The 27455-nt window shown below is 50.9% G+C and overlaps 1 protein-coding gene across 6 annotated transcripts in view; it reads left to right on the forward strand.

The window, feature by feature from the left end:
* CSMD2 (CUB and Sushi multiple domains 2) overlaps positions 1 to 27455 on the forward strand; it is a 661810-nt gene that overhangs the window by 347556 nt on the left and 286799 nt on the right. For all 6 annotated transcript variants that reach the window (XM_061184511.1, XM_061184512.1, XM_061184513.1 and 3 more), the window contains exons 11-12: positions 12799 to 12902; positions 16141 to 16253. In XM_061184511.1, coding sequence (XP_061040494.1) covers positions 12799 to 12902; positions 16141 to 16253 — 217 coding nt within the window. The remainder of the gene's footprint in view (positions 1 to 12798; positions 12903 to 16140; positions 16254 to 27455) is intronic.

Below are 27455 nucleotides of genomic sequence, written 5' to 3' on the forward strand. Positions count from 1 at the left end.
CCAGAACCATGTTTCTTTCTTTGTTTTGTAACTTTTGACTATGTGGTTAGAATCATAAACTTTGTCTATGGGAATTCCTTGAGACCTGGGTAGAAGCTGGTGTGTTTGCTTCTGCTCGTTGCCTGGGGGCATTACCAGCCAGAAACCTCTTCAGACTAAATTCTCAGTATGAAGGTTTCAAACCACCCAAGTAATCTGAAGGCTGAAAACCCATGTGAAGACAGATTTAGCATGATGGAGTCTCAGGGGAAGTTTTCTGTTTGCTGTTCACTCAGTGTCAAGGTCTGAGATAAACAATAAGCCTCGAGATCTACCCAGAGGGTAGCAGTGCTGTATGAGAAGGAAGGTAGGCTTATTTCTAGTTCATCCTCACACTAAGGGTGCAGCCTTAACTAGCTCAGCTTTGTTCAGGGGTGTCATCTGAGACTCCCCAACTTTGGTGGACCCTGACCTTTGTCTCCTTCTCCCTCTTCTCCACAAGGCCCTGAAAACCAAAGCTCTACTTCACCAGTTTTTAAAAATGCACTCAAAGCCAAAGCCAGCTTCATGCTCTGAATCACATTTTGTATCTCTACATTCACTGGGTTTTAGACTCTAAGAATTCTTACTATACTAGTCTTCTCAGGCTTCCATAACAAAATATAATAGACTGGGTGGCTTTAACAAGAGACAATTATTTTCTCACAGTTCTAGAGGCTAGAAGTCTATGATCAAGGTGCCAGCAAATTTGGTTTCTGGTGAGGACTCTTCCCAGCTCATAGACGGCCTCCTTCTCACTGTGTCCTCACATGACCTTTCCTCTGTGCACATTCAGAGAGAAACTTTCTGGTATCTCCCCGCCTCTTTTGCGGACACCAAACCCATTGGATTAAGGCCCCACCCTTATTACTTCATTTAACCCTAATCACCTTCCTAAAGGCCCCATCTCCAAATACCATCACATTGAGGGTTAGGGTTTCAACATATGAATTTTAGGGGGATATAATTCAGTTCATAACACTTACTAACTTGTAAAAAGCTTTTTTTTTTTTCTTTTTAAATTTTACTCAACATTTTAAAATTGTTTGCTCAAGAGTGCCTAGGACCATAATACTTGGAACACTGGAAACAGATTTCCTCTGCAAGGCCTTTTACAAAGAAAGATTCATATTTTATCAAACCATTTGATGATGAACCTAGTCAATGGAGAAGGATGTTTCAGCCACATGGGGGTGGAAATGGAGGCTAAACCAGAAGGACCTACTACCATGAAGTTACTAAGTTGCTGACTAGAGGACTCTTTCTTGGGCATTGTTAAAAATGCTTATCTCTGTTTGCTTTTGAATCTTAAGGTGGGGTATGGGGGAAGTGTAGGTAAGGCGTGAGAATTTTCTGAGAAACAATTTGATTTGCCCTCAGAAGGCCTAGCCTTGACTGGTGTGTGGAGGTCAATGGCCCCATACTGGTCACTACCCCACATGCCCTGCAGGAGGTCACTCCAACCCGGGTTCCTGAAGCCAGCCCCTCTGAAGGACACTCCCTCAGAGTCAAGTTGTGCAGAAGGGTGATCTTAGCAGCTTCATGGGTTCTTACTGGGCTTCAGGTAGTGCTAGGGGAGCCCAGAAAGGCTGAAGGGAGTTCCTTACTGACACCACCCAGGAGGACAGCCAGGGAGCATACAATGCCGAAAGGAGGGTGTTAGAGTAGAAACTCAAAGTCTTAGACTGAAGACTCGGAGCTGCCTTCCTGCAAATAGCAGGGAAAATGCAGAGTGTGTTCCTACCCCTGTTCACTGGCCCACAGGAGAGATACAAGTGTGTCCAAGGACTGCTTGTCTGGTCACTTTGGGAACATCTCCTTCAGCAAAAATCACAGCCTCTCCAAGTTCACATTATGTTTTATGAGATGAGCATTTATTCGTTCATTGACCATGATATGCTCTCCGCCCTGCACAGGAGCATGCACATAGGAGAGAAGTCACATAAGTAAATGTAAAGCTAGAGTTTGGATAAGTGCTAATGGAGATGAGTCTAGAGTGCGATGGGAAAATCTAGGAAGGAGCCACTACCTGGAAGGTCAGGGAACTTTTCACAGAGGAGGTGACATTTGAACAGGGTCTTGAAGGATGAGTAGGCTTAGAAATCAATATTTCAGAGTGGATACATCTGCAGAGGCACCAAGGTTTGGAACAATCTCTTAGAACTGAAAATAATTCAACATGCCTATATCAAGATGAGGCTGGAAAGGTCAGCAAGATTTAGATCATGGTGAACACACATGCTTGGTAGAGAGGTTTGAGTTTTATCCTGAAACAGATTTTTAAGGGTAGAAGTGTTAGGCTGTTGGTAATAACAATAATAGCTATCTCTTATTGTATGCCTGTCATGTGCCAAGAACTGAGCTAGGCCTTCTGTGTAAATGACTTTCTTTCATTCTCTTCATAGCACAATTAATTAGGTTTTAAAAAGACCCATTTGATGGATGAAAAAACTGAATCGTGGACAGGTTGAAGGTTAAGAAACTTACTCATAGCTCATAACCAGGAAATAAGTGGCAGCCCTGAGATTTAAACCCAGTCTTCCTGGGTCTATTGCCCATGAACTTCAGTAGCTGTGCTGTGCTACTGGATGGAACAAGGTCTCAGAATAGATGGGAGGGGTTGGAAGTGGTAGCCCTGGGATCAGCCTTGGGAAGGATGAAGGCCACTCTTTCTTCTGAACCAGAGCAATAGGAGGAAGGTCTGAATTTTTGAAAGATTACTCTGGCATCAGTAGAGCTATTAGAGAGGGATACTGGGGGGAGTGAGACCAGTTAGGAGGCTGAAGCAGTTACCAAGTAAGAAATCTGGGGTCATCAACCAAGGCTTTGGAAACATGAAGGGGGAGACAGATTTAAGAGGAATTTAGGGAATGGGATGGGACTTGATGTCTGATTGGGTGTGAGATTGAGGGAGAAGGAGAGATCTCATTCAACATTGTGTCCCAAGTGACCACCGTAGTGCCTGGTATATAGTAGGCACTCAGTAAACATTTATTCAATGAACAAAAATAGATGATGACTCAGTGTTTTCTGACGTGGACCAATCGGTGGCTTTAAAAGGAAATACAAGAAGAGGAACAAGCTTGGCAGCAGTCAAGAGGGAAGCATGTGCATTTGAAGTGCCTGCATTTCATCCAATGACATTTGGATACACTGGTTGGAAACTGGATAAATCTGGGTTCAAGAGAGAGATTTGGGGGTCATTTCATCAACACACAGTTGAGAACAGAAGCGTAAGGAATGGATAACCCTTCTTGGAGAGAGCAAAGAGAATGAAAAGATTTAGAATGGATCTGGGAACACAATCCTTACAGATGAAGGAGATCCAGTGAAAGAAACAGAGAAGGAGCAGTCGACGTGGTAGGAGGGAAATCAAGCTGCAAAAGCAGGAAGAGTTTCCAACCAGGATACGTCTAATAATGGCAACACTGAGAAACGTCTCGTTGGAAAAGGACTGGAAAGAGACTGTTGGCTTTGGTCTTGGAAGAAGACCTTTCAGTGGAGCTTTGGGGGGCAGAAACAGCAGTGGGATGGGGGGGGTGAATGGATGGGGGGGGATGCTCAAGAGGCCAGGCATGTAGACAACCTTTTTGACTTCATTGTGAAGTGAGGGAAGGAGAAAGGGCACATGAGGGAGGTCGGGTGGACAGAAAGCTTTGGGCTACTTAGGGTGTTTGTTTAGGATATTGGGATTTTGAGCCCATTTGTAGGCTGTGGGCAAAACAAGCACAGAGAAAGAGAATGAAGATGTAGGAGAAAGAGGATGGTGAGTGAAGGATCTGGAGTGAGTGAGAGGCAAATTGGACTGAGAACGCAGGGGCTCCTTTCACAAAGAGCAGGTGAAGAAAAATGCTGTCATGAGAAGGAGCTGAGGGTTTTGCCCGCAGGAGTGTAGAGTAGGACTCCTTATAATCATGGAATGATTACGCATCCCTAGTACCTGTATGTGTGTGGGCATGAGGACCCTTCCTGCCATTTCATCCCCCTTGTAGGACCTCTCCTGGTTGAGCTTGAGAGGGAGCTGGGAATGTGTCAGTGACTAGGGCCTCCAAGGGCAATTGGAAGGTCCAAACAAGGCCCAAAAATGGTCTGACGTGGGAATGGCCGAGAACCTATGTCAAGATGGCAGCCTTGATTGAGCACCATGGGCTGTGCTGCTCTACACTGTGGGAACAAGAACTGACAGTCTCATTGCAGAGGCAGGTGAAGGGTATGTCTCTCCTCGATAAACTAAGAATAAAACAATTAAAACCACCTTGGTCCATCCTCCCGGAAGCATCCTCCCGGAAGCTGGGCAGATTCAGGGAAAAGAGAAAAGGCGGCTCAGAGCAAGTGATGCTGGCCTACTAGGTACACAGCTCTGCATTCTCCCTCTGATTGGGATGGTCTGGAGAAATGCGAGCCCCGCCTTGGCCAGATGGGCTATCTTAGTTTTTGTAGTCATTCTGCCCACAATAACATTTCCCAAATTTGGTCAATCCTCAGAAATACCTGGAGAAAGTTTAAAGACACAAATTCCAAAGCTCTTTCCTCAAAGATCTGATTCAGTGGGTCTGAGATGGGAACCTGGAACCTATATTTTTAAAGAGCATCCTGGTGGCTCTGACCAACCTGGCGTATGTGACAAATAACAACCCCCTTCCCTCCCAGCAAAGCACACGAGGCCCTCCTGCCCACCTCCCCTCAGGCAGCCCTGGCTTCAGCCACACTGAACTCCTGGTTCAGATACAGCTGGCCCTTTAAGAACTCTGTCCAGCACATCCTATCCCAGTGTGCCTTCCCTTCTCCTCCAGGCAAATCCCTACCCATCTTTGAGACACAGTTCAGATCCCTGCTCTTCAGAGAAGCCTTCCTACCTCCACCAGGTCTTAGTCCTGCCTCTGTTCCTCCAGCACTTCGTCAGCCCCTTCCGTTTGCATGCATGTTACATTGCACTGTGTCGGGAATCTCTTTCCTCCATAGCTCATGAGAGCCCCCAAAGCAGGAGTGGCATTTTGTTTATCTCTCCTGCAGTTAGCACAGTGGCCGGCACAGAGGAGGAGCTCAGCAGAGGTTTGAATACGTTACCAACTGACGGAAGAGACCTGTCTCTGCGTCAGGTAGCTCCTCAGGTATGGCCCCGCCCATTCTGGGCCCCAGAGCATCCTCCTGTTAGGACCGTTCAGCTCAGCCTCAGGAAAGATGTGGCTGATGAAATTTCCGTGGTCAGGACTGAAACCCAGACCTGAGTCGGTGCCCCCTACAGGCGCGCATCTGCCTTTCTTTCACAGCTTCTCAGTATGAACTCAAGACATATGAGTCAATTTGCATATGATCCTCGCTGGATTTGATCAGGACAGTTAATCCACCTGTGCTAGAGAAGAAGTAAAAGGCAGGCAGGAGAGAAAGAGAGATATGGGAGGGAGAGGGATGAGGATGCCAAGGAGAAGGAGGGGGCCTGGAAGGGAGGGGGAGAGGAAAGCACATTTTATGAACTTCAAAGCCAAAGATAACAGCGTTTTGATTATTCACTCCTTGGGGATTATCAGTGTCACTCTTCCCTTTGTAGATCCGAAGAACAGAGAAATAACTCTCCAGCCAGCAATCGCTCTCTCATGCAAATGTCAGGAACCCATGTGTTGGCCCTTTTGTTCACTCATTTATTCATTGAGCAAACATTCACTCTTGCACTCTCTGTGCTGCGCCCCATGCAAGATGCTGGCTGGTGATGAGAGAGGTTTTCCCTAAATGCCCCCACAGCTCATTCCTCACGACTGGGCGGCTCTAGAGGGACTCTTCCATGGCCTCCTCCAAGTCCTAACCCTGATCCCTTTCCTTTTTACAGTTGTTTTCAGTTCCCGGCGTATTTTGGCATTCCTCTTCCCCTAGAGCTAGCCGTGGCCTGTTCCCACACACCCTCCTCTATTCGTGAAGACAAGGCCTGCTCCCTCCTCTAGCCGGGATTTTGTGCCCCTCGCATTTGCCCCATCCCCGTTTTCCTCTGATTTCAGCACTCATCACACTGCGCTGTGTTTCGCATATACCCGTGTGTCTCCCCTTCTAGACTGTGAGGTCTCAGGGCAATGGCCATGTTTGTCTTCCTCTATTGCCTCTCCAAAGCCCAGCACCTGGCAAGGACGTATTAACTGTTGAGTGAATAATTGAATGAATGAATCCATCAACCAATGAGTGAATGAATGGATGAAGGGCTCACTACTCTCAGAGCCAGCAAAATTAAACCTGAGGTAGTGACCAAAGTTCCAGAACCTCTGAAAGTTCTCAATCTCTGCCCCTGGGCTTTCTTTCCCAACCTCCTCAAAAACCTTCCTTAAAGGTGCTGGAGGCCTCTCTGCTTGAACTCCTGAGGGTTCAGAGCAGCCCTTCCACCGGACTCCCCTCCTCCCCACCCCAAGAGCCAGTTCTCCAGCCCTGCCCTGGGTCCTCAGCAAGACCCAGGCAGGAGTCACCATGCAGGCCGTGCCCAGGGAAAGGGAGTTCCCTTCCTTTCATAGAGCTAATAGTCAGGCTGTCCGCAGCATTAGTATCCTGAGGCGGGGGGTTGGGGGAAGCCAAGGTCAGCCCTCAGGAGCTCAGAGAAGTGCTCTGAGGAGGAATAGGGAAGCAAGCCTGGAGCCGAGGGTTGTGGAGGGAGCTCTGACTCACTGGGAAGGGGCAGGGGCAGGCCATGGAAAGCCTAGGGTTTCCATGCCAAGAAGTGGAACTTTCTCCTGAGGCTCAAGAGTTGATAAACTTTTCTGTGGTGATGAAAGCCTTGCTTCAGAACCCATAGTCATTAGGTTCTGATTGGCTGTGAGTTGCAGAAAACTCCTCCACAGAAACTTAAACAAAACACTGATTATTTTCTCCATAACCCAAAGGTCCAGAAGTGAAGACTCCAGGGCTGGTTTAGTAGTTTTCTCAGTGTCTTGAGCACCTCCTATTTTTCCCTCTGCCATGCTTTGCATGTGGCTCTTGTCCTCATGATCACAAGAAGGCTGCTTCACCTCTGTCCTCACATTTGTATTCCAGGAAAGCAAGGAGAAAGGTGGGAAAATGCCCTGAGAACTCCTCAGCTCATGTCTCATTGCCCAGAATCCTGTCACTTCACTATCCTTAGCTCTGAGGTTAGCCAGGTATATTGCTACACTCCAAACAAAGCCAGCATTCTATTAAGAATGGGTAAATGGTGGGAGGAACATTGAGTGAACCACTATGTCTGTCACAGAGTCCCAATCATGAACTAGATCAAAAGGAACTGCTTTGGTTGGAGCAAGGCCCTGCCCACTCGGGCTCTTTTCCCACCTTTGTTTGTGCCCCCTTAGTACCTTTGTAGAACCCCGGGGTGCCTGGGAACTCAATTTGAAAACCATTGCTCTAGGCCAGAGGTCAGCAAACTTTCTGTAAGGAGCCAGATCATAAATATTGTACGCTTTGAGGACCGTGTGAGGTTTCTGTTGCACATTCCTCTTTGTAGTGGTTTATTTATTTTTTAACCCTTTAAAAAAGTAAGAACACTTCTTAACTCAAGGGGCCAAACAAAAAGAGGCCACAGGCCTGATTTGGCCCAAGGACCATAGTTATCCAACCCCAGCTCTAAGGGGTCGTGGGGCACAGAGTTTTTGGTACAGAGTGAAGGATGGGCAGCAGAGGCCAGAGCCCAGCTAGGAGGCAGTTATAGGAATGCGGTCATTGGACAAAACAATCTCAGTCTAGATCTCTTGGGACTCCAGCTTCCCAAAATATGCCTGAGAACTGTCAGATCCTCTGGAGCCTCAGTGAGACCTTGGGCACAGGCTGGCAGGACTGGAATCCCTGTCCTTCGGCTGGTCCTGGATGGTGCTCAGGAAGCAAGGAACGTCCTCTGGGCCCAGGGTGGGCACCCTCCATGGTCCCACTCCCACTGCCCACAATTCTCCGGAAAGGCGGCTGTGTGCTGAGGGGTACAGTCTCCAGGATTCCCTCCCCGACCCGCTCTCTGCAATGAACACAGACTCGGGCTCCCCTAAGCCCTCGTCCCACTCCTGGACCCTGGACCAGCCTCCTGGCAGGTCTCTCTGCCTGCAACCCTCCCTCCATGCCGAGTTATAGCTTCCCCCCATCTTCACCCTCAAATCCAGACTGCTTGCTCTGGCCTGCCAGGCAAAATGCAGACTCAGCCGTGCTGCTCTCCCCTCCCCGCTGACCCCTTGGCTGCCCTCCTTGCTCCTTGTTCCCCTGTTCACCGCTCAGAGCATCTCCGGGACGGAGCCCACACCCGTCTCCATCCTGCAGGTCCCTGCACACCCACCTCCTCCGTGCGGCCGCCTTTCATCTCTCCCTCCTTTGCCATCCTCCAATACTCACCATCTGCACTGTGCACTTGGTGTTTAGCTTCTGCTGTGAATAGTCAGGCAAGTGAGATAACTTATGGGAAGCAGCTAGCTCGGTGCTTGGCACAAGGCAGGTGCTCAGTAATTATGTCCTAGTGCAGGGTTTGTTTATTCATTTACCTAATGGGTGCAAATTGGGTGTCTGAGCTGTATATACACGTGCCTCTTTAATCATGCCTATTTCATGTGCTGCCACTCTCCCGCCTTAGAAAGACACTTTGCCAGCTTGATTTATCTGCATGTTAGTTAATGAATCATTATAGGATCCTGTCTTTAAAGAAAGGCCAAAGAGAAGAGTGAAAAAAAAAATGAAAGCACCAGTATATTGTGCACTGGGGGCCCATCCCAAAGCTTCAACATTGTGTTATGTTGTGCTGTCTGCTTGGTGTCATTAGCTCCCATGTTAGGGTCAGACACTCTAAAATGCAGCTCACATCAGTGGTGCTCTAATCACTGATGTGAATCATTTTATGGCTCTGGGTTCTGGCCTTCAAAGCAATGTTTTCCCATCATAGACATAGTCATCACATGCTCTGTCTTTTGGCGGTGGCTTCGTGAGTGGGGGCTGGCTGGAAGGGGTGACGGTGGTGAGAATGTACAGGCAGGACCCTGACTCCCTGCAGAGGCCCCTCGGTCTGCAGAAGGCACAACTGGCCTTGGAGTATTTTATGAGCAAGTGTTAGCTGAGCCGCTGGGATCCAGAAAAAGAGCTTAGGGAAGACTGAGAGGATAAGTCGTGGTCCCTACCTTGTGGACCGGAGACCTCCCTGGGATGCTATGAGGCAGTCGAGCACAGTGGTAAGGGCCTGGCCTCTGACTGCCTGATGAGTCCCAGTTCTACCACTTAGCTGTGTGATCTTAGGCGAGTCGCCTAATGTCTCTGTGCCTGGGCTTTCCCGTTTGTAAAATGGAGGTATTCATAGTGGCTGTTGTGAGTCTTACATGAGTTGATGTATGTAAAGCGCTCAGAACAGAGTCGAGTACATTATAGGTGTCGGCTCTTGTAGTGACAAAATCTCTCAAGAGAAGGTCAAAGGGAAGATCAAAAACTGTGATTAAGTGTCTCAAACAATCTCCTAGACCAGAGGTCGGCAAACTACCACCTTTGGGCCAAATCCAGTTCATTGTTTGTTTTCGTAAACTAAGCTTTATTGGAACACAGCCATGCCCATTCGTATACATATCAATGTACATGGATTATGGCTACATGGACGTATGAAGCTGTGGCTGCATTCATGCTACAACAGCAAAGGTGGGTCATTGCAACAGACATCATATGGGATGCACAGGGGCAAATATTTACTACCTGGCCCTTTACAGGAATAGTCTGCCGACCTTTGTTCTTGATGATAGCTCCTGTGAGGGGTCCAAGAGCCTGGCGATAAGTCCATGCTGGGGAGTCAGGAAAGGTCTGGAAAGCGTTCTCCCATTCAGCATTGTCTGAGCCCGTGGCATGTGCCTGGCACACCGACAGGCGCTGGTGGTTCAGAGGCCATGAGACCTGGCCCCTGCCCTCCAGGAAGTTCGTGGTGTAGTGGAAGACCAGGTAAACAGATCAGTCGCAGCGCAGCAGGTAAGTCCTGACACAGAGAGGAGAGGAAGGGCAATCAGGGAGCACTTGGACAAGGGCTCAAGGATGCGGAGACGTTGCTAGGGGAACCGGGGGTGGGGGAGGGGACTGTGCAAACCCGGGTCGTGAATGGGCCGATGTGAGGGGAGACCACACAGGCCCTGCGGTGGGAGGGCAGCGGGGAGCAGGTGCCGAGGGCGCCCCCTTGCGTACTGGGCTAGGAAATGGCGACATCGTTCTGTAGGGCAGAACTGGGGAGGGTAAGAGATGGGAAGGCGATTCCAGCCTAAGCAGATGGTGATGATGGGTCCTCAGGGAACATGGAGGCGAGCTTGCCTGCTCGGCGGGAAAACCAGAGGGGCTAAGGCTTCCCCACTCACTGTAGGTTGCTCACTGTAATCTGTGTCTATGTAGCCAACAAGGATTTTTATCAGTAGGGTCTAGTATTTTTGTCGAAACTATCTGAGAGCCCCAAGCAGGAATGCTTTCCTCACTCTACTTGCATACCACTGGCGATGGGCTGCTCACTACCTCTGAATGCAGTCCTTTTCATTGTGGGACAGTTCTGACAGTCACAGAGTGGGTTCTCAGTGCCTTGTCATCTCCACGTTTGCCCCTGGAGCCAGCCAGGGTTACTGCTGCTCCTGCCTCTGCCCCTGAGTCTCTCTTCTCCAAGGTCAGTACCCCCAGCTCCTCCATCCCCTGTTTTCTAATAGGCCCCAACTGCTGCCTGCTAAGGGCCCACATCCTCCCTCACCCACACTGTTGTACAGCCCAGACATCGGGCTGTTTTCCACCAGCCCTCAATGCTATTGCTCCTAAAACAGAAGTCTCATGCCATACATTTACTTACAACTCTTCCATGATTCCCCCTTGTCTTTAGGACAAAGCCTAAATCCTTAGCATGACAGACAGCCCTTCCTAACCTGGCTCCTCCCACTTCGCTGGCATCACCACCCTCTGCTTCCCTCTCAGTCAGACAACTCCAGATCTACTCGCCCCACCGCTCTGCCCCAGCACCTGCTTCTCCCTCTGCCTGGATCACTTTCCGTTCCTTCTCCATTTATCGGACCCCAGTCCATCTCCCAAACTCAGCCTGGGCTTCATTTCCTCCAGGAAGCCTCCTGCAGCCTCCTTCCAGCCAATGGCACCCGTCCTCCCTCCCGTCCACGCTCACGGCTTCTCGCTGTGAGTCCCGTGCCAGGCAGAGGGCACTGCACAGGCGGTACCGGGCTCAGGCACAAGTGCAGCAGCCGTGTCCTTCCGAGGCACCTGAAGGCACCCTGGGTTGAGGCTCTGCTGGGACGTTTGGTTTGGACAGAGGAAGCCTGCACCACTAGGAAAAACCATCCATGGGAATTCTCCACTCCTTGAGTGGCAGAATGGAAAACAAAGAAGCGCTTGCAGCCTCCCTACTGGGAGACTGAAGGTCTTTATCCGATTGAAACCAGCCTGAAACAGACAAAAAGAGGCCCAGATGAGATGTTAGGGGAGGGGACTCTGTGGGTTCTGTCTTCATGAACGGCACTGTCACCCACCACCCAACTGCCCAAGCCGGGAAGCTGCAGGTCTTCCCAGACTCCCTCTCTCCCTCAGTCCCCACATCCATCCAGTCACAAACCCTGAAGACTACAGGACCGTCTCTCTCGTGCGTCTCCACTGTGTGGCCCTCCTGTGTCGCTCACCTAACTGCCACTGAAGCCTCGAATCAGCCCCACCGGCCCTGGCCTCTGTCCTGCCACGTCAGTTTCCACACGAGCAGCCAGACCAATGGTCTTCTCCAACACCTAATTGTCCCCATTACCCACTGTTTAAAACTCTCCTGCCGCTCCTCCCTCAGGATAAAGCCCAGCTCTTTGGGGCAGGGGAGGCTATGAGGCCCTTTGGACCTCGCTCCAGGCAGATGTCTCAAGTTCTGGACCTTCTTGAGCCACTTCCTTGCACAGAAGGCCCATCCACATTGTCTCCCAGAGTGAGGCAGCTGACGGCTATGTTCAGTTTGTGGACCTGCATTGATAGACACTGACCACTCCGGAATGTTCCATCTCTGCCACAGCTTGGGCCTTGTGCGCTAGACCCCTGCCTCTCCCGTCATCCCCTTCTGACCCCGAAAGTCTTCCAGAGCCTTCAGAACTCTCAGACCACCACCCCCCCATCACAGCCTCCCCGCCTCCCCCCACCATAGGCTAGCGTCTGTCACCTGGGGTTGTGGTTATCAGTTTACTGTTCTGTCTCCCCGCTCACCCAGGGCAGGGACCGTGTCATGCTCACCATTGAAACCCTACCTCCTAGGCTGGCATGTGGTGTGAGTGCTTAGTAAATATTTGCAGCAGGCAGGACTAAAACAAGATAAAAGAATCTTGTCGAAAGCCCTTTCCTGGAACATTCATTTATTCAACAAATAAACAAACAAAGTGGATGGAGAAAAGCAGGCAGAGGAGAGGCCGAGGGAAATGTCTGCAGGTCCCTGAGGACCGCATAGCTAAGAGTCCACATGTGGCCTGAAAATCTGCCTCCAGTTCCGTGGGGATTTCTGTGCATTAAAGCATGAAGGAAGAGTCTCATCCTCTCACAGCTGGCCAGATGTGCCTGGTGTTGCCATGACAGCCTCCAGAATTGGCCAGATGTACCATGATCATCTTTGGAAAACATCAGGGGACCCCAGAGACTGTATGGCCCCAGAGAGAAAAAGTTCACACTCAAAAAGGTGGCATGGAAACGCTCAGTTTGGATTGAGGGTTGTGTGGGGTGGTGTCGTGGGCGCTCTGGGCATGGGGACATGAAGATCCTTGCTGTCTTCAAGGCCGTGGGAGTCTCTCCCGGCAGCCCCTGCCCTCTCCCTAACCCCTGCTCCCTCCCTAGGTGATCAAGCTGGCCTTCGAGGAGTTTGACCTGGAGAGGGGTTACGACACCCTGACGGTCGGGGACGGTGGTCAGGATGGGGACCAGAAGACGGTTCTCTACATGTGAGTGAAGTGGAGCACGTGGTGGGCAGGGCAGGAGCACGGGCACCTTGGCTGGGGGCGGGGAGATGGGCTTGTCGAGTCCTGCTTGGTCCCCCTGACCCTACCCCCTGCCACCATGCTATGACAAGGACAGGTGTCCTGCAGCACTGTCTCAGCAACAATCCTTCCGTCTCCCTCTGCTACTACCAAGGGAAACAGAGCACTGGGCCAGAGTCTCGCTAGGAAGTCACAGGGAAGGTGTACAGAAGGGGCAGCCTCTTAGGGAGCAGGGGAAATGGAGGTTTGGTGCGTGCGCCTGGAGCATTCCACTTGACTGTCTGCGTCTATGCAGACCCTGCTTCTGCCCCCAGGAGTTTTTCCTCAAGGCCACGTACACGTGTGGTGGTCTAAATTCAGACAGAGACAATGGAAGTGTTTTGCTAATTTCCCTCCACGCTCATAACTGTCTGGGAAAAGGATGGTTTCAGGGAATTGGGACCACATTTTCTGAGGCCAGAAAGGCTGGTTTGACATGGTCTAGTCACGGGAGAGGATGATGTCGGGCTGCGCTGGGTTCCATTACACTGGGTCTCAGCTCTTGGGGGCCATTTGGCTCCTCCTTCACCCACCATGATTAGCTTGACATGAATGCAGGAGAATGCTCCTGTTCAGGGTGTGTGGCCCAGCGTTAGAGAGATAGACAGGCCTGACCTCATCCACCTCCCCTGCCAAGAAGGAGGGGAGATTTCACATATGTTGGGCACCTACTATGTGCCCAGGCACTGTGATGGGAACGTTCACATCAGTTATCTCATTTAATTCCCACAGCAGCCCTGTGAGGAAGGTGCTATTATACCCATTTAACAGGTGGAGAAACTGAGGCCCAAAGGGTGCGAAGATGGTTGGTGGCAGAACCAGCACTTGAATTCATGTCTTTTGATATCCATCAAGGACAGCATCCCATGCCACACCCCCTCCCAACCACGCTAACACCCTCTGGTCTTAATGCTGAATTAAAAAATGGCCATTCTGTAATAGCTGGCTTGTCCAGGAGCTGTTCTGTTCTGGGTGCTTCTCATACCTCCCTCACATCTACCTGGAATATCCTATTAGGGCAGTTGAATAACATCACCTACCATGTCAGGTGACATGCCTGGGACTTGGGATCTCTCAAGAGAAAGGAGTGGAATGTCAGCCTGAAGGGCATCCTCCCTGCTGCCTACTCTCCACTGTATTAATCAGGGTTCTCCAAAGAAACAACCAATAGGATGTGTATATAAAAAAAGGGATTTATTATAAGGAATCATTTTGTGTGATAATGGGGACTGACAAGTCCCAAGATCCACAGGCTGAGTCAGCAAGCTGGGGACCCAGGAGAGCTGATGATGTAGTTCTAGAGCAAAGGCCAGCAGGCTCAAGACCCAGGAAGAGCTGATGTTCAGTTCAAGTTCAGGGTGGGAAAAAAGCACTGTCCTAGCTGGAAGTCAGGCAGGCAGAAAGAATTCTCTTTTACTTGGGAGAGAGTTAGCCTTTCTGTTCTATTCAGTTCTTCAACTGATTGGATGAGGCCCACCTTCATTGGGAAGGGCAATCTGTTTTACTCAGTCTTCCAATTTAAATGTTAATCTCATCCAGAAACACCCTCACAGAAACACCCAGAATTATGCTCGGTCAGATATCTGGGCACTTTGTGGCCCAATCAGGTTGACACATGAATTACCCATCATCCTCAACCCCTCCCCTCCTCTCTGTGTATCCCCATCACTCACCTGCCCTGGCATGCTGACCTGTGCGGTACATCAGCTCGATGTGTCCAAGAGGCCAGGATCCCACTCTGTCTCCCCCATGACCCCGTTGTGCTTTGTTATAGAGAGAACCGTAGAACAGCAGAGCTGAAACGACTCTGGGGGATCATACATTTCAACCCCTCATTTATATGGAGTGAAAAAGCTCCGAGAGACTCAACCATTTGCTCAAGGTCCCACAGCAAATGAATGGCAGATCCAGGGCTTGTAGCCAGGTCTCTGGACCAGTCTAGTCTGAGTGAGATCCCAACAAGTTCTGTAGCAGCCCAGGGGCTCTGCCACCACCCTCAGATCTCTTTAGGCCAACGTCAATTTCAAAACTTCAGGGAAACACATGCAAAATCGTTGGGTTCCTTAGTTGTCGTAATTGGGTCACACAGAGGAAGAGCAGAGGCCTTGGTCTTCACCCTTGCTCACCACCACCCTGGAGTCCATCCTTACTCATTACAGAACGTCAGAGCCCCCAGCCCAGGGATGTCACACGCACCAGGCTGGTGTATCCCGGGTGGGCTCTCCCCACTCCACCTGCACGGTACTCACAGAGTACCGATCACCTCTCTGCAGCCAACTCAACAGCCCTCCTCAAGCTTTGAGACCCCAGGGTAGAGCAGAGATTAGGGCCCATCAATCCAACCACCCCCTCACAACCCCCCACACCCCATCTGTGCTGGCAGTTTGTCTGGTCTCAGCAGAAAAAGGAAGCCAGGTCTCTTCTAGGAGCCCCAGGCTGTGCCGTGGACTTTGACTCTGCCGCTCCAGCAGGCTGACCTTGGGAAAGCCACTGCCCATTTTGCACCTCTGTCTTCTCATCTGTACAGTGGGCATAACACAACCTCTACCTCACTGGGCTACTGGGGACATTAAATAAGATAATGAAAGGGACATGGTCTGACTTGGGTAGGCGCCTGGTAAATGTGAGTTGAATCAGAATCCTCTCCATGCCTAAACTCTCTTCTTCAGAAAGAGCGTTGCCCAGGGTGGTGGCTGCGCTTTAAGCCTCACTTCTCATGCTGGAGTGGAAAGAGGTGCCTCATTAAAAGGACTGGCTGGGTTCCGACTGGGGAAATGGGTTTCTGTCTGTGTCTTTTCTGCAATACAGTTCACACGAAAGACAGGAGGTTGCAGGGGTGTAGACACCCCCTTGATTAGCTCTGGCTCCGGCCATCCCTCCCCTGTGCGAGTGAGGACACAGATCTCTCTTCCAAGCCCTGGAGTCTGGGCAGGGGAGTCGTGGCTGAGATGCAAGCTCTGCCTGTGGCCGGAGGGGAGTGGTCCTGAGTCTCCCAGCATGTGAGCACGTGCTGCCGGGCTCAGTGCCAGAAACACTGTGGGGCTCAGTGTCTGCCCGAGTGGGCCTGGCACCTAGATATTCCTTTAGATGTCATCAGTCACACCGTCATTCCCTTGGGGTGCCACAGTGGGGTGCACGCCTCTGAATCTCTCTCTCCTGACAGCCTGACAGGTACGTCGGTCCCAGATCTCATTGTCAGCACCAACCATCAAATGTGGCTCCTCTTCCAGACCGACAGCAGTGGCAGCTCCCTGGGCTTCAAGGCTTCTTACGAAGGTAACTGCTGTTGGGGAGCCAGTGAGTCAGACGCTTGGGGTCTGGTTTGGAGTCAACAAGCCCTGGGTTCGAATCCCGGCTCTGCCCTGCACTAGCTTCCTCTCCTTAGGCATGTTATTCAACTTCTCTGAGTCCCAGCCTCCTTCTTTGTCCAGTGGGTCTCCTGGGCTGTTTTGAGGATTTTCTGGGATCAATCACACACATCAGTTCCATCCTGGCTTCATACCTAGCTTGTGTAGACCTTTGAAAAGCCCCATCAACTTTCTGAGCCTTGCTTATTTTATAAGATCTTCAGACTGGAGACAGTAGCTTCCCAAGCTACCCTATTTGGGTGTCATAGTGATGAGTGACTATGTGCACAGGGCTAGGGACAGACACGCACCGTTGGTAACCTGAGGAGGATGCAGACGCGGGTGACCGGCGTCTCTTGGTGGGAACAGGCATTAAGGGAACGGCAAAGTCTGGGGTCCAAGAGATACCTTTACCGTCACCCCTCCATGCACTGCCAAGCCTCCTGATGACTGCTGGTGCAGACCCCACAGAAGGTGGAGAAGAGACCATCCCCCCGAGCATTTGTGAAGGCCCTGTTAGGTATCCGACCCTAGACCAGCACTGGGGGAACAGATGCATCAGGTCTAGACCCTTGCTGCAAGGGGCCTGCGCTAGCATGGTAAGACAGAGGAGAAAACAAACGAGCTATTATTAAAGCAAGATGATTGCAGCAAACAGAACCAACGGGAGCACAGAGAAGGGGCAGCCATCCTTTCTGGGGCATCGGGAAAAGCTTTATCGAGAAAGTGAGCTTTAAGTCTTTAAAATGACTAGAGAGACAGGCGGCAGTGGAGGGGGAGAGAAGGCATCCTTCCCCACCCCATTCGGAGACGTGATCATTCTACACGGGACTATTTAGGGTCCAAAGGACTCTCACTCTGCTCAGTGTGACTCACACCCCCAGTGGACCAAAGGCTCTTCCTGTACCAGGACCTGGATTCTGTCACCAAAGTGGGTACACAGGACATGTATTAGTGTCCTAGGGCTGCCCTAACAAAGCACCACAAACTGGATGGCTTCAACAACGGAAGTTTATTCTCTTACAGTTCTGGAGGCTAGAAGTCTGAACTCAAGGTGTCAGGAGGGCCACGCTCCCTCTGAGACTCTGGATAGACTCCTTCCTTGCTTCTTTCTAGCTCCTGGTGGTGGCCAACAATCCTTAGCTTGTAGCTGCATCATTCTCATCTCTGCCTCTGTGGTCGCACGTCCCCGTGTGTCTCTCTCCTCTTCTCATAGGACACCAGTCATGTTGGATTAAGGGCTCACCATCTTGACTTGATTTCGTCTGCAAAGACCCTATTTCCAAATAAGGTCACATGCACAGGGACCAGGGGTGAGGATTCAGCACATCTTTTTGGAGAATACGATTCAACTCATAACGGGAGGCTAGCCCTTATTTCCTGCAGGAACACTGTCAAACCATGATATGCCCACTGGGGTAAGGATGATGGATGTACTGTTCAAAGAGTAGGAAACATGCATCTAAGTGAGACAGGACAGCAGACAGAGAACACCTATTGGGTGACAACGTGCTGAGTTCAAATCCTGGTTCTGTCACTTTCCAGCTCCATGGTGAGTCAGGGAGCCTGTCTGGGGCTCTGTTTCTTCATCTGTGAAATGGAGATAATAATACACCTTCGGGCACAGGGCTTCTGTGAAGATTAAGTTTAGATAAAGAATGTGAAAATTAAAATGTTGCAAATTACAAGGTGATTAGTGAGTAGTGAGTGAGTACATAGGTAGTTAAATGAATGGGCTCTTCTGGCACATAGTTATATATACGCAGCTGTGAGGCAATGGAAAGAGCCCCAGATGAGAAATCAGGAGACCTTGATTCAGGCCCAAGCCCTGGCCCTCACTACTTTGGAAATGGGAATGGGTTTAGACTCAAAAGTTTCTAAGGTTTCCCCATTTCAGAACTTCTATGGATATTCAGCAGTGAATGTTTCCAGAAGTGGGGAGGAATGATTCTGTGCCATCCACATTCCCTAATCTTTCCATATCTTATTCATGGCTTGGATAAGACAAAAGTCACACGAGCTTGAGAGGGATGATGGTACAGCGGTCAGCAAACAGCGTGCAGAAAGATCTGGATGGAGTGGAGTAATTGGCTAAATTACCAGGATAAGATGAAGTTGGAATAAATATCAAGTCCTGTTTGAAGTTTCAAAAATATTAGCTACTAGAATTTATCCCAGGGAGTGAGTGTGGCTTTATTCTATTCTGATCAGGCATCAGAGAACTGGACATAGACGTGGGGACCTCAGCTTGAGATGGATAAGGAGAGGACTTAAAGTCAAGCGCAGTGAGCAAGGTTAACAGCCCACTAAATGTTTATTCAGGGGAAAGTGGACTCAGGGGAGACTTGAGAGCTGTGTCCAAATATTTGAAGGGCTGTTCTGTGGGAAAGAGGAATTAGGCTTGTTTGGTGTGATTTCATTGGAAAAGAAAGGGACATATCATTTGTTGAGAGCCTATTATGTGCCAGAAGCTGCGTGTTCATTGTCTCAGGGTTTTCAAACAGTGTCACACAAAGACCTGGGGTACCCTCGGGGAACACCAAGGTGGTGGGATAGGGGATGCCCAGCAGGGAGGCCTCTGACCCTGCCTCCATCTCCTCTTCTCCTCCTGTAAACCTTCTTCTAAGAGGGGATTTGTAGCTAAGCACGAGTTTGAAAAGTACCGCTTCATCTCATGCAGTGCTCACAGCTATGTGATGATGGCTGCTCTTCTGTAGAAGAGAAATCAGAGCCTCAGAGGGTAAGTGACCTGCCCAGGGCCACACAGAAATGTGGAACCTGGCAGAGTCAAGATTCGACCCTGGGTCTCTGTAGCTTGAAAGCCCATGATTTTCTCTTATACTGGGAGCCTCCCAAAGTTACAGAATTTCAATTCCTTATAAAATCTTTGTAGAAGCCAAAGCTTTGCCCCAGTCAAATGGGCATGAGCCCAGTCAAATAAGTCATGAGCCTGGGTTCCTTGTTACTAGAGATTGGGATTAGGTCATTTGGCCATTTCACTCAGCCAGTATTGATTAAACTCCTGTTATATGACCAGAACAAGGCTAGGTACTGAGGCGACAACAGAAGACAACATAGACTTGGCCTAAAAACATACGCTGTGTGACTGCTGGTCACAGACTAGGTGTGGGCCAGACTTCTCCTCGGAACCATGACAAAATAGGAAGAGAGAAGAGAGTCTGGACGTTTAGACCCCTCACTAACCCACAGGGGCTACACCGGTTCTGTGCACAGAGGCAGCAGCTTCTGTGAAGATAGAACAGACTCTGGAATTGGACCAGAGCTGATGAATCCCAGCTTGGCCCCAGCTGTGTGACCTTAGGCGAGTTATATGGTCTCTCTGAACCTCAGTTTCCCCACTCATAAAATGGAGGTAATAATGCCGACTATACTGCATTGCTGTGCAGTGTTATGAAATGAGATCATGAAGGCTCCTGGCACAGTGCCTGGCACAGAGGTGCTGTCCCCTGGGGGCTGAGAAAGTTCCGTGATGACCACTGCCCTCCACTCCGGGCTGTGCCCTCCTCTGCGGGCCACGTGGCTCCCTGCCTGTCCCCCAGGTGGCCCGTGGTTGCTCTGATAGCCCCAGTCCTAGGCCCCTGCCTCACCCTCACTCCCCAGACTGGCTGGGAAAGGAGGTGGTTCATGGTGGCCACTGTGTAAAATGTGAAGGCAGACGTGGCAGAAGACAGACCCTGGTCACCAAGGGCCTCAAGGCCTCATAAGGAGTTCACACTTTGTTCAGCGGGAAGAAGAGCCTGGGAAGGGTTAAATGTCAGGATGGGCCTGCCTTTCCCTTCTTGTCCTTCCACCTTTGACCTTTGTTTGAGGGTGACACCCACGGGTCTCACACCTTCATGGCGAGATGCCCTCTTCTGTGGAAGAGGTGGGTGGTCGAGTTCCCTGAGGCCCCGATATGACTGTGTCCTTTCCCATCTGCTCTGGACTTCTCTCCCTGCAGCCTTCTAGGTCCCCTCCACCCTCCTAGCTACTCCCCCTAAGCTCTTGCATGGCTCCCCACTATCCCCTCAGGGCAGGCACTTCTCAGGCTCTCCACTTTCATCCTCTTTTTCTAGAACCTTCCACCGTTGATCACATCTACTCCCATGACTTCAACCTCAGCCTGAACCCTGGTGACTTTCAGATCTACTCCCCACTTGCATGTCAGTCTAGCTGTGACACATCTTACGTAGCTTCCCCCTTGGACATCTCAAGCCCACGCCATCTGTCTTAGGTCTATTCTGGCTGCCATAACAAAATACTGTAGACTGGGACGCCTGAATAACAGGAATTTATTTTCTCGCGATTCTGAAGGTTAGAAGTTCAAGATCAGGGTTCTGGCTGATTCGGTTTCTGGTCCAGGCTGGCTTCAGATGGCTGCCAGATGTCTTTCTGGCTTGCAGATGGCTGTCCTCTCACTGTGTCCTCACGTGACCTTTTCTCGGTGTGTGCACATGGAGGGAGAAGAAGAGTGCGAGTGCGTTGTCTGTTCTTATAAGTACACTAATCCTATCAGATCAGGGCCCCACCCTAGGACTTCGTTTAACCTTTATTACTTCCTTAGAGGCCCCATCTCCAAATACAGCCACACTGGGGGTTAGGACTTCAACATCTGAATCTGGGAGAGACACAGACGTTCAGTGCATTAACACCATCCCAAACCAAGCTCTCCATCTCCAGCCCCACACCCCCTGCTCCCATGTCCCCATCCCAGTGAACAGCACCACCATCCACACCATCACTCGGCCTCATCTCCACCTCCTCCTTCTCCCTGTCCCACCTCTGACTCGGTCCCCAGATTCTGCCAGTTCTCCCTCTGCGGCGCCCCAGCTCCTCTGTCATTGACGTGGCTAGGCCCTCGTCACCTCTCACCTGATGACCACACAGTCCTCCTACCCAGCATCCCTGACTCCAGGCCCCTCCCCCAGCCCCACCCATCTGCCTCTTGCAGCTCAGTGATCTTCCTAGAATCCAAATCTGGCACAGTTCCCTGCTACTTAAAAAAAACAAAAAAAACACAAAACTTTAATGACAACTTCTCACTGCTTTCAGGATAAAACACAGTCATTCATGTGGCATCCAAGGCCCTCAATGATGATAATTCCAAGCCAAATTCTGGCTCCTATGAACCTATTCTAGGCAGATTACAGTTTATTAATCTATCTAGTCCTACAGGGCCTAGCCCAGTGCCTGGCACAATCGGGCACCCTTCCTCTACACCCTCTCAATGCCCTTTTGTCCCGCTTTACCACCTCCCGGCACTCAGGTGCCAAGAGCCCACATTCTTCACTGTCCCCATAGACTCTGGGGTCAGACAAACCCACTTTATAATCGAGTTCTGCCATTGGCTCTGTGTGTGATCTTCAGCCGATCCCTCCGCATCCCTGAGCCTGAGTTTTCTCATCTGTGAAGAAGGGCTGATAAACATTCATCTTACAGGGGTCTTGCGAGGATTCCGTGCAGTGAAGCCTCCAGCATGGGCCCTGGCATTTAGTAAACACTCAGTTTAAAAGCCTGATCCCCTCCCCTGTTCCCTAGTCCTGCAGCTCTTCTAACCTGCACTCATGGCCCAAAGCTTCAGAATTATCTCTACCCCCATCTTAGCCCTTCTTTTATCCCAGCTCCTGGGGAATTCCATGCAGGACAGACATCTTGGCTCAGGGATGGGAGGGTTGCCGGGATGCATGTGTTCCACAGGTGGCATGAGGCATTTGAGGGCAGAAACCCCCAGGCATACCTGGCCCCATCAGCATCAATACCCCCTCTGCCCCTGTTCAGGTAGAGAAAAGCTTCCTTAGGGCAGGCAGGTGACACTGCAGCATCATCACCGCACCCCCCCCGCCCCCCCGCCCATTAAAACTGTGAGCTCCTGAGTGGGAAAAGTTGAGGGATTTATTTCCCAGAAATACTTCTCATTATGCTTGTCACAATCCCAGGTCAGGGTGGGGGAGGGGCCTCCAGCTCTGTCAATATCTGAGTCTTTGGCACCTAGAAACTCAGGCCCCCTCCATGAGGGCAGCCAGCTGTAGGAAAGCATTCATATTTGCAATTGCTCTGCTTCCCAGCAGAATAAGAAATATTTAAGGAACAGGCAATTAGCACTTACCAGAAACATTATAAAATTACATACAACTTGCTAACAAGTTTTAGCATCAGTCTCAGAGTCTCTTCACTTCCTGACTTGGAGCCTGGAATCTGGTAGCCTAATGCTAAATCTCGGAGGCCGGCCTAAGGGAGGAAGGAGCTGGGACCCTCACCCTGGAGATATGGAGAAGCAGGGCAGTAGAGATCATGCAGAAAGGATGCCCAATAGTCCAGGGAACTTGTGTTGGAAATAAGGTCACCTGTGTATTCAACATCATCTAGGCCCCTATTATGTGTTACAGACACTGTTCAGACCACAAGGGGATACAAGGATAACAAGACAATCTGTGCCTTCACCCAAGTCTTAGTCTGTCTTCATTAGAGTCCAGGAAGTATGAGAAAATGGGGAAATATCAAGGAGAGGCAGCTAACCTTACTTGAGGGCATCAGGGAAGGCTCCCTGGAGGAGCTGGTGTCTGAAGCTAAGACTCGCTTATAAGCTGGAAAGGAGTTGGTCAACATCCCAGAGAGAACAGGTTGACTTAGAAAGCCTGATCCCCTAGGGTTGCCTAGGGTTGAAGCTAAAACTTCCACAGAATAAAGTTTGAGAGCAAGTAGGGGGAAGATGGCCAAGTCTAGCCTTCTGCAGGCGGTGCCTGCATCCCCTCTCCAGAACTGAACTCTGGTGGTGGCACCAGGAGGCCTCCTGAAGGAGATGGTGTTGGAGCTGAGCTTGAAAGGAGACCAAGGGCAGCAGCCTGGCATCCTGACTCTGCTCCTTTTTGGACCCTGCCTTTCCTCCAATCAGAGCGTCAAGCACATGGCCATTTTCAGCCTCCAGTCTGCAATTTTCAGGACCTCTGTCTCTTCTTACTTTATCCCCATAAGCTCAGAGGCCCAAACTTTCCAACTTCAACCAGGAATGACACCAGGCATGTTCCTAAGATGCTCACTGAGTTTCCATGATACCCTTAAAGCTTCCTCAGGCACTGGGACCTAGAGGTTTGCTAGATACAGGCAGCAGCTGTCCCTCTCAGGAAGGCCCAGTGGGACGCACGCTACACATGAGTCTTTCTTGGCCCCCGGGAGGCAGGGGTGCTAAGCAGCAAAGGATGCTGCACCTTTAAAATCTGGCAGGAAGTCATCTGTCAATGAGATATACTCTTTAAATACATGGGCTTTTGCAAATGGCAAGCTCCAGTTTGGGGCTGATACAGACAGCTTGGGGGCAACCTGGATGTCCTACATGTTTGTCGTCACCCCGTATTCACCATATTCACCCCTGTTTCCCAATCTCCTTCAGTCTGTGACACACCCATGACAGTGTCGTGGAGGAAAGGGATGGGAGGGAGGAAAGAGATGGGAGGGACAAATGTCACCCACTTCATCCACCCACATCTCCATCCCATTCGTGAAAATTGTGTGTAGAGAACGATGCACAGATTCCCAGAGATACATGTACAGCTGCCCTCTGTCTCTTGCCTGCTTGTGCCCTTCCCATCATCAGTAGAAAAGTGGAGTGGGATGTGGTTCCCAGGAAATCCATGAGATCCAGGCATGCCCAGAGGTTGTCTTAATGCACCAGAGATGTCCTGGTCACTCATTAGGAGTCTGTGCTGGATGAACAATTGGTCTGGAGGGCTCAGGATGCATAAGGCACTGGGCTTGGTTCTGGAGGTAGAAAGAGCAGAAGGGGTGGGACCCCCGGCTGTAAGGAGCTGATCCCGGCCCTTCATGGTCTCCCAGACCATCTCTTCAGCCTCATCTCCTTTCATCATCACATCCCACCACATTGAACTTCTAACTATATTCTCCAGAATTGAAAAAATAAATAAATAATAATTGTCCAAGGGGGCTGGGAGTGAGAGAGAGAGAGAGCTCCTAAGGCTGCCTGGGTGATTCAAGGGTACAGCCCCAAGGAAGCACTTGAGCTGACACCGAGAGATGATTCTTCGTCTAGTGGACAAGTGGGGGGTGTTCATGAGGAAGAGAGGACAGAGGGTACCAAGTTAGAGCCATGTGAGAGCCGGCTGGGCTCCGCCAACAATGGGCCAATAATGACCTTGAGGAAACACCTCCTGGTTACTGGTTACGTGCCACGTGCTGGACATTTTGATAGTTGTCTTATATACATAAACTCATTTAATCCTCAAAACAACCCTGCAAGGTAGCTGTTATTATTTCCATTTGTGTATTACAAGTGACAAAACTAAGACTCAGAGAGGATACGAAAGGTACCCAAGGTCTACTACTTAGTGTCAGAGCCAGGATACAGATCCAGGACTTTCTCAGAGTCTTCACCTTCGCACTGTTTTGCCCCCTGCAGGTGGCTCCGTTTTGTGGTGAATCTCAAGGTCGGAGATGGACAAAGAGGAGGCTGGGGTGGGAGGGGGTAGGCAAAGGTCCTGCCATGCCAAGGAGTTAGGGTTTTCATCTGTGGATTTTTGGGAAGCCATGGAAGAATCAATGATCAGGGCACACTAATGATCAGATGTTTGTTTCTGAGCGATCTCGTGCTGCTTTGCAGAATACGACAGAGTAGAGGGAAGGGGCAGGGGGACAGCTCTTGCCTAACGCCATGCCCAGGTGAGGAATTGAGAGGGGTGGACTTAGGCGGTGAGGGGAAGAATGGAGAGCAGAGGGTGCAGGGATGTCCGGGAGGAGGAGCCGCCAGGAGGTGGTTAGCGAGGGCTGTGATGGGGAGGGGAGGGCAGAATCCAAGCTGATTCCTGTGCCTGCCTGGGCAACCTCCATGAAGCCTTTTGCCTCCCCCAGCCCCAGCCCGAGACCGGAGCTGCTTCCCCTTCGCCCCCAGAGGTTGTGTTGTCAGGTACACACCCCGTCCCGGCCCCCATCAGTTACTCTGTAACTATCTCTAGAGCCACCTGACTGTGAGTTGTCCAAGGGCAGGGGCCCTGGGTCAGGCAGCTCTGTATCATTAGCACTGAGTGTGGCATTTGACACACTCCCCGTGCAACACATATCAGCTGTGCTCACACACCAAGCAGCGTGCTGTCTGTGCTCCAGACGCTGTGCTAAGCGATCAACAACACATAACTGACGCCTGCCTCCATAGGGCTTCCCTTCCAGTGGGTGGGGAGATGAGAAACGAGGAAGCCACCTGGCAGCCAGCGGGGCGCCAGTGGGGGCTGAGATGGTGAACCAGGTGGTCCCTGATGCCCCAACAGGCAGTAGACTCCAGGAGAGCAGAGATTTTTGCCCTTTTTTCCACCGCTATACGTGCAATGTCTAGAACAGGAACTAATGAAATGAGTAGAGGAATACTTACAATCGGTGCTACAAAGAAAAAGACCAGGGTGCCAAGAGAGCAAAGGAAAAGGGAAACATCTAAGAAGAGAGGTCAGGGAAAGCACCTTGAGGAGGTGACGTCTTAAGCTAAAGTCTGTAGCATGAGCAGTCGGCCATGTGACATTGGGGAGGAGAGGAAGCTGCAGCCCGGGGCTGAGGGAACAGTGAATCAGTGAAGGAACAAATGAAGTCACACCCGGTTGGAAAGGCAGCAAATCGTAGCCCATGGTCAGACTCTCCTCTCCCTCTACACGGCGCTGCCCTTCTTGGAGCACATCCAATGGTGAATTTATACAGACACGAGAAGCAGTTCCTTCTCTACAGACATTGTCATAAAAGAGGATTCCAATTTGGTATCACAAATTGAAAAACCTGGGGAGAAGACAGTAAGGTTGATCACAGACGATAGGAATAAAACAGCGGAGAAAGGGGAAAGCAAATATGCAGAGCCCAGTCGTGATGGAATTCTGAGGGTCTTTGAAGCACGCATCTTGTGTTCGCCAGCTTGCTTCTGGTCAGCAGAAGGAGGGAGAGAGAAAGATAAACACTTATAGAAGGGAATTCTATTAGGCCAGAAAACAGGAAGCTGCATGCATGATTTCCTCCAAGTCAGAATTTGGCTTATGGATTTGCAGTTCTGGGCCCTGATGTCAGATTTGGTCGGCACCTGGCCAGGAGGGTCAAGGTCACATGCCTTTTCAGGCAAGGCCATGGAGCCCAGGGAGTCCCCTTGCAGGAGGGCAAGGGGACTTGGTTCCCATGTGTCTCCAGCAGGGGTTGGCGCTGGGCTTGGAGGGAAGATCCAGACCAGGACAAGAGTGTCTGAGGGCCAGCCCCCAGCCCCCCTGCCTTCCTGAAGGGAGCTCTCAAACTCTCGAACCACCCTGCTCTGTTCTTCCTCTCCCCCCACCTGGTCCTGATTCCATGGTCTGCACATGCCCCTCTCCAACGCCTTGGACCTCTTTGCCAAGTGCGCCCTTAAACCTGACTTCCCCGAGGTCACCCCTACCCAGGAGCCCTCTCCAGCACTAGCAGCTCCTGTCTGCAGGCCCCGGGAACTTCACATTTGAGCGGTGGGCTCTCGCTCTCCAGCGCTGTTCCACCTACGTGCAAACCCTTCTCCTTTGACCTAGGCTGTCTCCACCTCTGCCACTCGCTACCCTCCTCAAGGATGTCGCCAGCCTCTTCCTCTCCACTCTGAGTCTCGCCATCACCTTGCCTCTCGTTTCTCAGCCTTCTCCCATCCTGTCAGTGCGGACCTTGCTCTCTGGCACCTCTGAAGCTTTCACTCCACCCACCTGCTCTGGGGCCCCTCGTCCCTTCCGCTCCCCCACCCGTTCCTCCCTCTACTCCATTCACCATCCTTCTCTTGGCCTCTCCATCCCCATCCCCTCCCCCTCCTCCTCTGTTCACTTCCTTCCTCCTTCAGCCTGAGACCCTTGCATCACACATCAGCCATTCCTTGAACAGTATCCTTGACTCCCTGCCCACCGCCCTGCCATTTCTCCACGTGCACGTGAACCAGGTTCTGAGGGATCTGGGACAAGTCACACAGCCCTGCTCGGTGGCAGCACCCCTGTAAATGAGCTGTCTCCACCCTCCGTGGAACCCAGGGTGCATGGCAGTCCTTCCAGCCATGATTCCTCTTCTCCAGGTGACTGTGGCAGACGTTCTTGTCAATGTCGCATCCTTTTCCCCACAACTGGTCCCTCACCTGCAGCAAACATCATGACATGCT

This window comes from Eubalaena glacialis, chromosome 3, assembly GCF_028564815.1.
Source record: "Eubalaena glacialis isolate mEubGla1 chromosome 3, mEubGla1.1.hap2.+ XY, whole genome shotgun sequence".
Taxonomy (NCBI): domain Eukaryota; kingdom Metazoa; phylum Chordata; class Mammalia; order Artiodactyla; family Balaenidae; genus Eubalaena; species Eubalaena glacialis.